Raw genomic sequence first — 13,655 nt, 5'->3', positions numbered from 1 at the left:
GGCCAGACCGGGTGCACGGGTGAACTGATGGAGGTGGAGCCTAAATCTCCGCCTACCCTCCTCAGTGCGGCTTCTCCCCAGATGGGGGCGGGGCCTCTCTGTAATGATAGGAGGAGAGAGAGAGAGAGAGAGGAGGATGATGGGAACAGGACAGCAGGTACAAGTACTATTGTTGTGTGTGTGCCAAGCAGAATATAAAGTGCTTATCATGGATTCAGTTGATATATACAGATCGATATGGAATAAAGTGCTTCATGAATGCTGAAAACAAGGCAAACTCTGCGGGACATGAACTTCCACTGAATGTGCAAAGTGCTCCAGGCTGAAAACAAAACTCACATACACTATTAAGCTGTGATAGTATGAAACTGATAGGCTGCACTGGTGGCCCCTGATGAGGCGGCACTGGTGGCCACTGATAGGCTGCACTGGTGGCCCCTGATGAGGCGGCACTGGTGGCCACTGATAGGCTGCATTGGTGGCCCCTGATGAGGCGGCACTGATGAGGCGGCACTGATGGGCACTGATGAGTGGGCACTGATGGGCACTGATGACGCGGCACTGATGGGCACTGATGACGCGGCACTGATGGGCACTGATGAGGCGGCACTGATGGGCACTGATGAGGCAGCACTGATGGGCACTGATGATGCGGCACTGATGGGGACTGATAGGCTGCACTGATGGGGACTGATAGGCTGCACTGATGGGCACTGATGACGCGGCACTGATGGGCACTGATGAGGCGGCACTGATGGGCACTGATGAGGCAGCACTGATGGGCACTGATGATGCAGCACTGATGAGCACTGATGGGCACTGATGAGGCGGCACTGATGGGCACTGATGAGGCAGCACTGATGGGCACTGATGATGCAGCACTGATGAGCACTGATGGGCACTGATGGGGACTGATAGGCTGCACTTATGGCTTTCAGTTTCGTGATGAAGTGATTGATGTAAGCAGTGGCTGTGCGTCCATAGATGGTGCAGGTGTGCCGCCCCCTCTCTCCTGCACCCGTCAATCTTCGATAGGTTCATGTATCTATCTATTGTCGCTGCTGCCTTAAACTCTCTTCCACAGAAAAGTTTTCTCCCTATTGTGGGGTCACCAGTCCGGTATTTGTATATTGTGGGGTCACCAGTCCGGTATTTGTATATTGTGGGGTCACCAGTCCGGTATTTATATATTGTGGGGTCACCAGTCCGGTATTTATATATTGTGGGGTCACCAGTCCGGTATTTATATATTGTGGGGTCACCAGTCCGGTATTTGTATATTGTGGGGTCACCAGTACAGTATTTATATATTGTGGGGTCACCAGTCCGGTATTTATATGTTGTGGGGTCACCAGTCCGGTATTTATATATTGTGGGGTCACCAGTCCGGTATTTATATATTGTGGGGTCACCAGTCCGGTATTTATATATTGTGGGGTCACCAGTCCGGTATTTATATATTGTGGGGTCACCAGTCCGGTATTTGTATATTGTGGGGTCACCAGTCCGGTATTTATATATTGTGGGGTCACCAGTCCGGTATTTATATGTTGTGGGGTCACCAGTCCGGTATTTATATATTGTGGGGTCACCAGTCCGGTATTTATATATTGTGGGGTCACCAGTCCGGTATTTGTATATTGTGGGGTCACCAGTCCGGTATTTATATATTGTGGGGTCACCAGTCCGGTATTTATATGTTGTGGGGTCACCAGTCCGGTATTTATATATTGTGGGGTCACCAGTCCGGTATTTATATATTGTGGGGTCACCAGTCCGGTATTTATATATTGTGGGGTCACCAGTCCGGTATTTATATATTGTGGGGTCACCAGTCCGGTATTTATATATTGTGGGGTCACCAGTCCGGTATTTATATATTGTGGGGTCACCAGTACAGTATTTGTATATTGTGGGGTCACCAGTCCGGTATTTATATATTGTGGGGTCACCAGTCCGGTATTTATATATTGTGGGGTCACCAGTCCGGTATTTGTATATTGTGGGGTCACCAGTCCGGTATTTATATATTGTGGGGTCACCAGTCCGGTATTTATATATTGTGGGGTCACCAGTCCGGTATTTATATATTGTGGGGTCACCAGTCCGGTATTTGTATATTGTGGGGTCACCAGTCCGGTATTTGTATATTGTGGGGTCACCAGTCCGGTATTTGTATATTGTGGGGTCACCAGTCCGGTATTTATATGTTGTGGGGTCACCAGTCCGGTATTTATATATTGTGGGGTCACCAGTCCGGTATTTATATATTGTGGGGTCACCAGTCCGGTATTTATATGTTGTGGGGTCACCAGTCCGGTATTTATATATTGTGGGGTCACCAGTCCGGTATTTATATATTGTGGGGTCACCAGTCCGGTATTTGTATATTGTGGGGTCACCAGTCCGGTATTTATATATTGTGGGGTCACCAGTCCGGTATTTATATGTTGTGGGGTCACCAGTCCGGTATTTATATATTGTGGGGTCACCAGTCCGGTATTTATATATTGTGGGGTCACCAGTCCGGTATTTATATATTGTGGGGTCACCAGTCCGGTATTTATATATTGTGGGGTCACCAGTCCGGTATTTATATATTGTGGGGTCACCAGTCCGGTATTTATATATTGTGGGGTCACCAGTCCGGTATTTATATATTGTGGGGTCACCAGTCCGGTATTTATATATTGTGGGGTCACCAGTCCGGTATTTGTATATTGTGGGGTCACCAGTCCGGTATTTGTATATTGTGGGGTCACCAGTCCGGTATTTGTATATTGTGGGGTCACCAGTCCGGTATTTATATATTGTGGGGTCACCAGTCCGGTATTTATATATTGTGGGGTCACCAGTCCAGTATTTGTATATTGTGGGGTCACCAGTCCGGTATTTATATATTGTGGGGTCACCAGTCCGGTATTTATATATTGTGGGGTCACCAGTCCAGTATTTGTATATTGTGGGGTCACCAGTCCGGTATTTATATATTGTGGGGTCACCAGTCCAGTATTTGTATATTGTGGGGTCACCAGTCCGGTATTTATATATTGTGGGTCACCAGTCCGGTATTTATATATTGTGGGGTCACCAGTCCGGTATTTGTATATTGTGGGGTCACCAGTCCGGTATTTATACATTGAAATCATATCCCCTCTCAAGCGTCTCTTCTCCAGAGAGAATAAGTTCAGAGCTCACAACCTTTCCTCATAACTAAGATCCTCCAGACCCTTTATTAGCTTTGTTGCCCTTCTTTGTACTCGCTCCATTTCCAGTACATCCTTCCTGAGGACTGGTGCCCAGAACTGGACAGCATACTCCAGGTGCGGCCGGACCAGAGTCTTGTAGAGCGGGAGAATTATCGTTTTATCTCTGGAGTTGATCCCTTTTTAATCCCAATATTCTGTTTGCTTTGTTAGCAGCAGCTTGGCATTGCATGCCATTGCTGAGCCTATCATCTACTAGGACCCCCAGGTCCTTTTCCATCCTAGATTCCCCCAGAGGTTCTCCCCCCAGTCTATAGATTGCATTCATATTTTTACCACCCAAATACATTATTTTACATTTTTCTACATTGAACCTCATTTGCCATGTAGTCGCCCCTCCCCCATTAATTTGTTCAGGTCTTTTTGCAAGGTTTCCACATCCTGTGGAGAAGTTATTGCCCTGCTTAGCTTAGTATCGTCTGCAAATACAGAGATTGAACTGTTTATCCCATCCTCCAGGTCATTTATGAACAAATTAAATAGGATTGGTCCCAGCACAGAACCCTGGGGAACCCCACTACCTCAATAAAAACATTTCTAAAAGGACCATATAAGTTACAGAAATGAGTCCATTAGATGACTTTACTTGCACAATTCTATCCCAGGCAGGAGAGGGGGTGGGGGGGGGGAATAACTCACCTGAGGAAAACTGGACATGTAGCACGTGACGCAACTGAAGGAACTGCTAATCCCCCATGGCTGTAGGGGGTTCTCTGTCCTCAACTGCTCATCATTTTTAGGATGGCTATTCTCATATAGTTGAACTAGGGTGGTCACCACTGCTTTCTACCATCTTTCAAAGCCCTGAAGAGTAGATAACTCTCGGAGCCTGTCATTTCCCCAGATAGGAGAATATCTGGTAGGGTAGAAGATTCCCATCTAGTTTTTTATCTGCATTCCATATTTTGTACATTAACACCAGGGTAATTATAGCAATAGATGAACCCCACCCCATTGTCCCCTCCAGTAGGTGCAGTGGTGACCGGCCCCTCAAACACGTGGGAAAATAAACAAAAGGCAGCACAGGATGGTGATTCAGAATCCAATTTTATACGAGGGGCTTATTTTTTGTCCAATTTTCTGATCGTGTGTACGGGGATTTACAATGAGATATCAGTTCTGGGTGGAGTGGCCCTTTAACACATAAGTCATACATTCATGGAGAGGAAACACCAAGAAATAATGAAGAGATGCTTTGAAGGAATTTATTAGAGATGATCACAGAACATAAAGGGAATCCTCATGGGTTGAGTCAGGACATTGTATTGTGGGTTGCTTCATAGAGAACGCCCCACCCCCATGGACCTCCCCCACATGGAAGGATCACTGGCAGCCATTTTTGAACAGTATCACGGGTCCTTCATAGGTTTTGTTCAGAATCTCCTCCAGTTCTGGGAGGGTTTTGGTCACCGTATCATATGGACTGCTATTACGGCCCAGTCTTCCTTCAACTCTCTTCGTGCCATCTCTATGCACACAGCAAAATGCACTCCAGAAAAAGTCTGGCACGTTGACACGGTTCCTCAGCCACTTTCCTTTAGTTGGATTGAATCCGGAGACGATGACACCACTAAGGATGTGCGTCTGGCTGCACGTGGACAGGATCTTGTCTCGTAGGAAGGTCTCGTAAACGTTCCAGGTCCCACTATTAAAAGTGGCGTCTTGGGGCGCCATATTGGTGTAGGTAAATGTGGAGAGCTGGGAACTAGAGCTGTGGTGCATGCTGGGATTGACGTGTCCACGGCTGAGACCAGAGTTCCTGTAATCATCATTCACAGCCTGACTCTCTATTACGTCATCCATTTCGATACTCATCGCAGAATTCGATGGCTGCAGCATGTCCTTCTGGCCAATTCCCGCCAGCTGTGGGGAGAAGAAGAAGATAACCATGAAATCCAACCAACCAATGATGGAGAATCAACGTGACATCCAACCAATCAATGATGGAGAATCAACGTGACATCCAACTAATCAATGATGGAGAATCAACGTGACATCCAACCAACCAATGATGGAGAATCAACGTGACATCCAACCAACCAATGATGGAGAATCAAGGTGACATCCAACCAACCAATGATGGAGAATCAAGGTGACATCCAACCAACCAATGATGGAGAATCAACGTGACATCCAACTAATCAATGATGGAGAATCAACGTGACATCCAACTAATCAATGATGGAGAATCAACGTGACATCCAACCAATCAATGATGGAGAATCAACGTGACATCCAACCAACTAGGAATAGGTCAAAGACCCCCCAGTTCAGTTCGCACCAGAACTTGTGAACAGGCAAAAAGTTCTAGTGAACACCGTTAAAGTCTATGGGACACAAACATGAAATCAAAAGTGCTAATTTTAAAGGCTTATATGCAAGTTATTGTCATAAAAAGGGTTTGGGGACCCGGGTCCTGCCCCAGGGGACATGGATCAATACAAAAAAAAGTTTTAAAAACGGCCGTTTTTTCGGGAGCAGTGATTTTAATAATGCTTAAAGTGAAACAATAAAAATGAAATATTCCTTTAAATATCATGTCTGGGGGGTCCCCTTATTCTGCCTGTAAAGTGGCACATCTGTGCGATGTATAGAACATGCCGCAGCAAAATTACATTTCTAAAGGAAAAAATGTCATTTAATCTTGCTCGCAGCTGCAATGTATTGTCAGGTCTGGTATGGATTTTAAGGGGAACTCCACGCCAAAATTAAAAAAAAAATTGGTGTGGGGGTCCCCCCAAAATTCATAATAGGCCCTTATCCGAGCACACAACCTGAATGACAGGATGGGGGGCAAGCGAGCGCCCCCCCCCTCCTGAACCATACCAGGCCACATGCACTCAACATGGGGAGGTTGCTTTGGGGTCTCCAAAGCCTCTTCCTGACAACCCTGGACTAGTGGTTGTGGGGGTCTGCGGGCGGGGGTCTTATTGGAATCTGGAAGCCCCCTTTAACTAGGGGCTCCCAGATCCCGCCCCCCCCCATGTGAATGGGTATCAGGTACATTGTACCCCTACCCATTCACCATAAAAAGTGTCAAAGAGTAAAAACCACAAGAGACAGTTTTTGACAATTTCTTCACATGAAGTCAGAAGTGGGCGGGGTCACTCGGTTACGTCACTGGGTGGCCCCGCCCTTGCCTATATAAGAGCTGTCACAGCCAAGAGACAGCAGTCGGCGGGACGCCTGCCATCAAGGCGGAGCTTTTTATTTTTTTCTATTTTTCGGGTCCGTCGGCGCCATGATTGAAGATGGATGGACATTGCGGGACACTTTTTTTTTCTTTTTTTAATAAAGGAATTGTCAAAAACTGTCTATTGTGGTTTTTACTTTTTGATATTTTTTTTGGTGAATGGGTAGGGGCACAATGTATCTGATACCCATTCACATGGGGGGGCCGGGATCTGGGGGCCCCCTTCTTAAAGAGGGCTTCCAGATTCCAATAAGCCCCCCGCCTGCAGACTCTGACAACCAATGGCCAGGGTTGTCGGGAAGAGGCTCTTGTCCCCATCAACATGGGAACAAGGTGCTTTGGTGGGGACCCCAAAGCACCCTCCCCATGTTGAGGGCAAGCGGCCTGGTATGGTTCAGGAGCTCGCCTGTCCCCCCCACCCTGGCATGCCAGGGTGAAGGGCCTGGTATGGATTTTGGGGGGACCTCACGCTGTTTTTTTTCTTAATTCTGTCATAGGGTTCCCCTTAACCACTTCAATACACTATATTATATACTCTGTACGGCACTATATACCCTGCACTGTATTATATATACTACACTGACTGCAATATATACTCTGAACTGTATTATATATACTACACTGACTGCACTATATACCCTGCACTGTATTATATATACTACACTGACTGCAATATATACTCTGAACTGTATTATATATACTACACAGACTGCACTATATACTCTGAACTGTATTATATATACTACACTGACTGCACTATATACTCTGAACTGTATTATATATATACTATACAGACTGCACTATATACTCTGTACGGCACTATATACCCTGCACTGTATTATATATACTACACAGACTGCACTATATACCCTGCACTGTATTATATATACTACACTGACTGCACTATATACCCTGCACTGTATTATATATACTACACTGACTGCACTATATACTCTGAACTGTATTATATATACTATACAGACTGCACTATATACCCTGCACTGTATTATATATACTACACTGACTGCACTATATACCCTGCACTGTATTATATATACTACACTGACTGCACTATATACCCTGCACTGTATTATATATACTACACTGACTGCACTATATACTCTGAACTGTATTATATATACTATACAGACTGCACTATATACTCTGAACTGTATTATATATACTATACAGACTGCACTATATACTCTGCACTGTATTATATATATATACTATACAGACTGCACTATATACCCTGAACTGTATTATATATACTATACAGACTGCACTATATACTCTGAACTGTATTATATATACTATACAGACTGCACTATATACTCTGCACTGTATTATATATATACTATACAGACTGCACTATATACTCTGCACTGTATTATATATATATACTATACAGACTGCACTATATACCCTGAACTGTATTATATATACTATACAGACTGCACTATATACTCTGAACTGTATTATATATACTATACAGACTGCACTATATACTCTGAACTGTATTATATATATACTATACAGACTGCACTATATACTCTGCACTGTATTATATATACTATACAGACTGCACTATATACTCTGAACTGTATTATATATATACTATACAGACTGCACTATATACTCTGCACTGTATTATATATATACTATACAGACTGCACTATAGACTCTGAACTGTATTATATATATACTATACAGACTGCACTATATACTCTGAACTGTATTATATATACTATACAGACTGCACTATATACTCTGAACTGTATTATATATATACTATACTGACTGCACTATATACTCTGAACTGTATTATATATATACTATACTGACTGCACTATATACTCTGAACTGTATTATATATACTATACTGACTGCACTATATACTCTGCACTGTATTATATATATACTATACAGACTGCACTATATACTCTGAACTGTATTATATATACTATACTGACTGCACTATATACTCTGAACTGTATTATATATATATTATACAGACTGCACTATAGACTCTGAACTGCAGTGTATATATATATATATCACTGACTGACTGCAAACTACACTAAGTACCTAAGCCATCATTGGCCTGCGAACAAACAAACACCCGATGTTCGACTCAAACATCGGGACCATCCCTACAACCAACCAATGACGGAGAATCAATGTGAAATCCAACCTATGTAGTGGCAGGGAGGTCTGTCAACTGGCCTCCATTCAGAGTCCTCCACCCCTCTCTACCAATCCCTCCACTGGTCTCCATTCAGTGTCCTCCACCCCTCTCTGCCAATCCCTCCACTGGTCTTCATTCAGTGTCCTCCACCCCTCTCTGCCAATCCCTCCACTGGTCTCCATTCAGTGTCCTCCACCCCTCTCTACCAATCCCTCCACTGGCCTCCATTCAGAGTCCTCCACCCCTCTCTACCAATCCCTCCACTGGTCTCCATTCAGTGTCTTCCACCCCTCTCTCTGCCAATCCCTCCACTGGTCTCAATTAAGTGTCCTCCACCCCTCTCTGCCAATCCCTCCACTGATCTCCATTCAGTGTCCTCCACCCCTCTCTACCAATCCCTCCACTGGTCTCCATTCAGTGTCCTCCACCCCTCTCTACCAATCCTTCCACTGGCCTCCATTCAGAGTCCTCCACCCCTCTCTACCAATCCCTCCACTGGTCTCCATTCAGTGTCCTCCACCCCTCTCTGCCAATCCCTCCACTGGTCTGCATTCAGTGTCCTCCACCCCTCTCTGCCAATCCCTCCACTGGCCTCCAGTCAGTGTCTTCCACCCCTCTCTCTGCCAATCCCTCCACTGGTCTCAATTAAGTGTCCTCCACCCCTCTCTGCCAATCCCTCCACTGATCTCCATTCAGTGTCCTCCACCCCTCTCTGCCAATCCCTCCACTGGCCTCCAGTCAGTGTCTTCCACCCCTCTCTCTGCCAATCCCTCCACTGGTCTCAATTAAGTGTCCTCCACCCCTCTCTGCCAATCCCTCCACTGATCTCCAGTGTCCTCCACCCCTCTCTACCAATCCCTCCACTGGTCTCCATTCAGTGTCCTCCACCCCTCTCTACCAATCCCTCCACTGGTCTCCATTCAGTGTCCTCCACCCCTCTCTACCAATCCCTCCACTGATCTCCATTCAGTGTCCTCCACCCCTCTCTGCCAATCCCTCCACTGATCTCCATTCAGTGTCCTCCACCCCTCTCTACCAATCCTTCCACTGGCCTCCATTCAGAGTCCTCCACCCCTCTCTACCAATCCCTCCACTGGTCTCCATTCAGTGTCCTCCACCCCTCTCTGCCAATCCCTCCACTGGTCTCCATTCAGTGTCCTCCACCCCTCTCTGCCAATCCCTCCACTGGCCTCCAGTCAGTGTCTTCCACCCCTCTCTCTGCCAATCCCTCCACTGGTCTCTATTCAGTGTCCTCCCCCCCTCTGCCAATCCCTCCACTGGCCTCTATTCAGTGTCCTCCACCCCTCTCTGCCAATCCTTCCACTGGTCTCCATTCAGTGTCCCCCACCCATCTCTGCCAATCCCTCCACTGGTCTCCATTCAGTGTCCTCCACCCCTCTCTACCAATCCCTCCACTGGCCTCCATTCAGTGTCCTCCACCCATCTCTGCCAATCCCTCCACTGGCCTCCATTCAGTGTCCTCCACTCCTCTCTGCCAATCCCACCACTGGTCTCCATTCAGTGTCCCCCACCCATCTCTGCCAATCCCTCCACTGGTCTCCATTCAGTGTCCTCCACCCCTCTCTGCCAATCCTTCCACTGGCCTCCATTCAGTGTCCTCCACCCCTCTCTGCCAATCCCTTCACTCGCCTCCATTCAGTGTCCTCCACCCCTCTCTGCTAATCCCTCCACTGGTCTCCATTCAGTGTCCTCCACCCCTCTCTGCCAATCCCTCCACTGGTCTCCATTCAGTGTCCTCCACCCCTCTCTGCCAACCCCTCCACTGGCCTACATTCAGTGTCCTCCACCCCTCTCTGCCAATCCCTCCACTGACCTCCATTCAGTGTCCTCCACCCCTCTCTACCAATCCCTCCACTGGTCTCCATTCAGTGTCCTCCACCCCTCTCTACCAATCCCTCCACTGGTCTCCATTCAGTGTCCTCCACCCCTCTCTGCCAATACCTCCATTGGCCTCCATTCAGTGTCCTCCACCCCCCTCTGCCAATCCTTCCACTGGCCTCTATTCAGTGTCCTCCACCCCTCTCTGCCAATCCTTCCACTGGTCTCCATTCAGTGTCCTCCACCCCTCTCTGCCAATACCTCCATTGGCCTCCATTCAGTGTCCTCCACTCCTCTCTGCCAATCCCACCACTGGTCTCCATTCAGTGTCCTCCACCCCTCTGCCAATCCTTCCACTGGCCTCCATTCAGTGTCCTCCACCCCTCTCTGCCAATCCCTCCACTGGTCTCCATTCAGTGTCCTCCACCCCTCTCTACCAATCCCTCTACTGGTCTCCATTCAGTGTCCTCCACCCCTCTCTGCCAATTCCTCTACTGGTCTCCATTAAGTGTCCTCCACCCCTCTGCCAATCCTTCCACTGGCCTCTATTCAGTGTCCTCCACCCATCTCTGCCAATCCCTCCACTGGTCTCCATTCAGTGTCCTCCACCCCTCTCTGCCAATCCTTCCACTGGCCTCCATTCAGTGTCCTCCACCCCTCTCTGCCAATCCCTCCACTGGTCTCCATTCAGTGTCCTCCACCCCTCTCTACCAATCCCTCCACTGGTCTCCATTCAGTGTCCTCCACCCCTCTCTACCAATCCCTCCACTGGTCTCCATTCAGTGTCCTCCACCCCTCTCTACCAATCCCTCTACTGGTCTCCATTCAGTGTCCTCCACCCCTCTCTGCCAATTCCTCTACTGGTTTCCCTCCCCCAAGAGCTTCCACTGATATTAATACTAGTCCCATTCCATATGTTAAGTATTACTCTACAATACTCCTTTATTACTACTAGTGTTCATGACCCCCCCCCCCTTACTATTCCAATATAACGTACCCCATTAATACACTGAGTATTCCTTCTTCATGCTACACTTGTCATTCTTTCATCATGCTCAATTACAATACCCTACTTTTACAATTTCCCACAAAGCCCCCCACTATTACTTCTATATTTAGTAGTATTCAATCTCCTCCCCTCTATTACTCCAGCATACTCCATTCTTCCACCTCTTATCCTCCACAATACTCTTTTTCTATTGGCATTCATTCCCTATGATCCCTTCCCTATTACTCTACAAAACTCTATTATTAGAGCAAGTATTCTTCATCCTTCCTCTATTACTCTATAATACTACAGTATTGTTACCAGTACACCTTATCCCTCAGCTATTACTCTACAATCCTCCAATATTATAACTAGGTTCCCTGAAGCCCTCCAGTGTTATAATACTTCAACATTTTCCATGGCCCCTCCACTAATATTGTACTTATCCATGACTACTTTCCATGAGCCCTTCTCCATTTCTATTACAGCATTTCATTTCTAATACTTCCAAAATGTTACCTCTGTTATCCCTAAAATACTCTGCTATTACTCTATAATACTCCTCCATTACTAATTTCTATGGCTCCTCCACTTTTATTCTACAATACTCACCTATCACTATTTTCCATGAGGCCCTCCATTATTACTCCAAAATTAGATCCAACTATTACTATTTTCCACGAAGCCCTCCATTATTACTCCACAATTAGATCCCACTATTACTATTTTCCAGGAAGTCCTCCATTATTACTCCACAATTAGATCCAACTATTATTATTTTCCATGAAGTCCTCCATTATTACTCCACAACTAGATCCCACTATTACTATTTTCCAGGAAGTCCTCCATTATTACTCCACAAATTAGATCTCACTATTACTATTTTCCATGAAGCCCTCCATTATTACTCTACAATTAGACTCCACTATTGCTATTTTCCATGAAGCCCTCCATTATTACTCCACAATTAGATCTCACTATTACTAGTCCCCTCAGCCCTCAGTCAGATAACTCTGGTCTCTCCTCCACCCCCCCTCCATTCTGTACCCCTGGCTTCTCTTTTATTAGATATCCATCATGCTGGAAGATTTCTGTGATGATGACTAACAGTTCCCTTCTTTCAGTAATAAATTATTTGTCTGTGGAGGGGAGGTAAGTCCCAGGAGTACAGGTAGATGTCATGAGGATGGATGGGTCCTCATCTGTCATTGTCTACAGCCATCCTTAGCCTGACTCTACATTCTACATTCAAAGTCATATAAAGGTGAACATCCCTCCCCCATCAATACTTCAGATCTGCTTATGGTGTCCCTATTCTTACCATTGGCTCCAGGTACCAATTGCTGGAGGAGAGGTCAGGCCTGGACGTGGTGGAGACCTCCAGGATGTAGGCTGAATAGATAGGTACCCGAGCTAAGCGATGGTATAGGGTGGCATAATAATAGTTCCCTCCCAGGCGTTGGCAAATATTGGCCGTGGCATTGGAGGAAAGCCCCAGTGGCTCCTGTCCCTGGTAGAAGAAATTCTTGCAGCTGGGTACATCTGTAAAGTGCTGGAGAACCTCACAAGACGCCCCACAACAGAAGAGCAGAAGAACCAGAGACAGGTTCAGGCAAGTCATCGTTCTACGTGAAGGTGTGAAGCCTGGTGGTCAGTTCATAAGTGTGAAAGAAATATATGAACACGCCGTGGAGATCAAACAACAGATGAACAAACAGAAATGGTTCCCACCACCCCTGACCGCCTTCAAAGTGTGTATAGTGGAGAAAAACACAGCAAGTCCTATCTATCAGAAAATAGAATCTCAGGCTCTTACCTGTGTGACCTCTCGTTCAGCCACGTTGCACTCGGCCCTCAATGCCTCATTCTAAGGTACTTCTTCCTCTGCTTGGAATCTCTCTGCTACGGTTGTCAGGTTCTGCTGCTTGGTGACTTCTTCTGCATTCAACTCCACTAAGGACTTCCCTTCAGGGTCTACATACCCAATCAACATCCCCTAATAGGCTCAGGCCTCCTGTACCCAGCAGGAGTGTGGCCAAGCATGACCGCTTGTTAGCTGGCTTTGATGTTCTTCCTGGTTTCTCCTGCTCTCTGTTTAGGTGCAGCTTGTTGCCCGTTGCAGAGTTTGTTTGGATGGTGCAATTTTGGTCTTTCTAATACTGTGCCTGCCCTGTGTTTCCT

General features: G+C 46.4%; 1 protein-coding gene across 1 annotated transcript; it reads right to left on the bottom strand.

The window, feature by feature from the left end:
- Positions 1 to 4,589: 4,589 nt before the first annotated feature.
- Positions 4,590 to 13,095, bottom strand: LOC141129282 (endonuclease domain-containing 1 protein-like). The gene is made up of 2 exons (XM_073617223.1): positions 12,796 to 13,095; positions 4,590 to 5,129 (listed from the first exon to the last, which is right to left on the bottom strand). Exons 1-2 carry the CDS (start codon positions 13,093 to 13,095, stop codon positions 4,590 to 4,592), a joined length of 840 nt encoding a protein of 279 aa, XP_073473324.1.
- Between the last annotated feature and the right edge of the window lie 560 nt (positions 13,096 to 13,655).

This window comes from Aquarana catesbeiana, linkage group LG01, assembly GCF_042186555.1.
Source record: "Aquarana catesbeiana isolate 2022-GZ linkage group LG01, ASM4218655v1, whole genome shotgun sequence".
Taxonomy (NCBI): domain Eukaryota; kingdom Metazoa; phylum Chordata; class Amphibia; order Anura; family Ranidae; genus Aquarana; species Aquarana catesbeiana.
The sequence above is the reverse complement of the archived record's forward strand: the minus strand, read 5'-3'. Positions and strand labels throughout refer to the sequence as shown.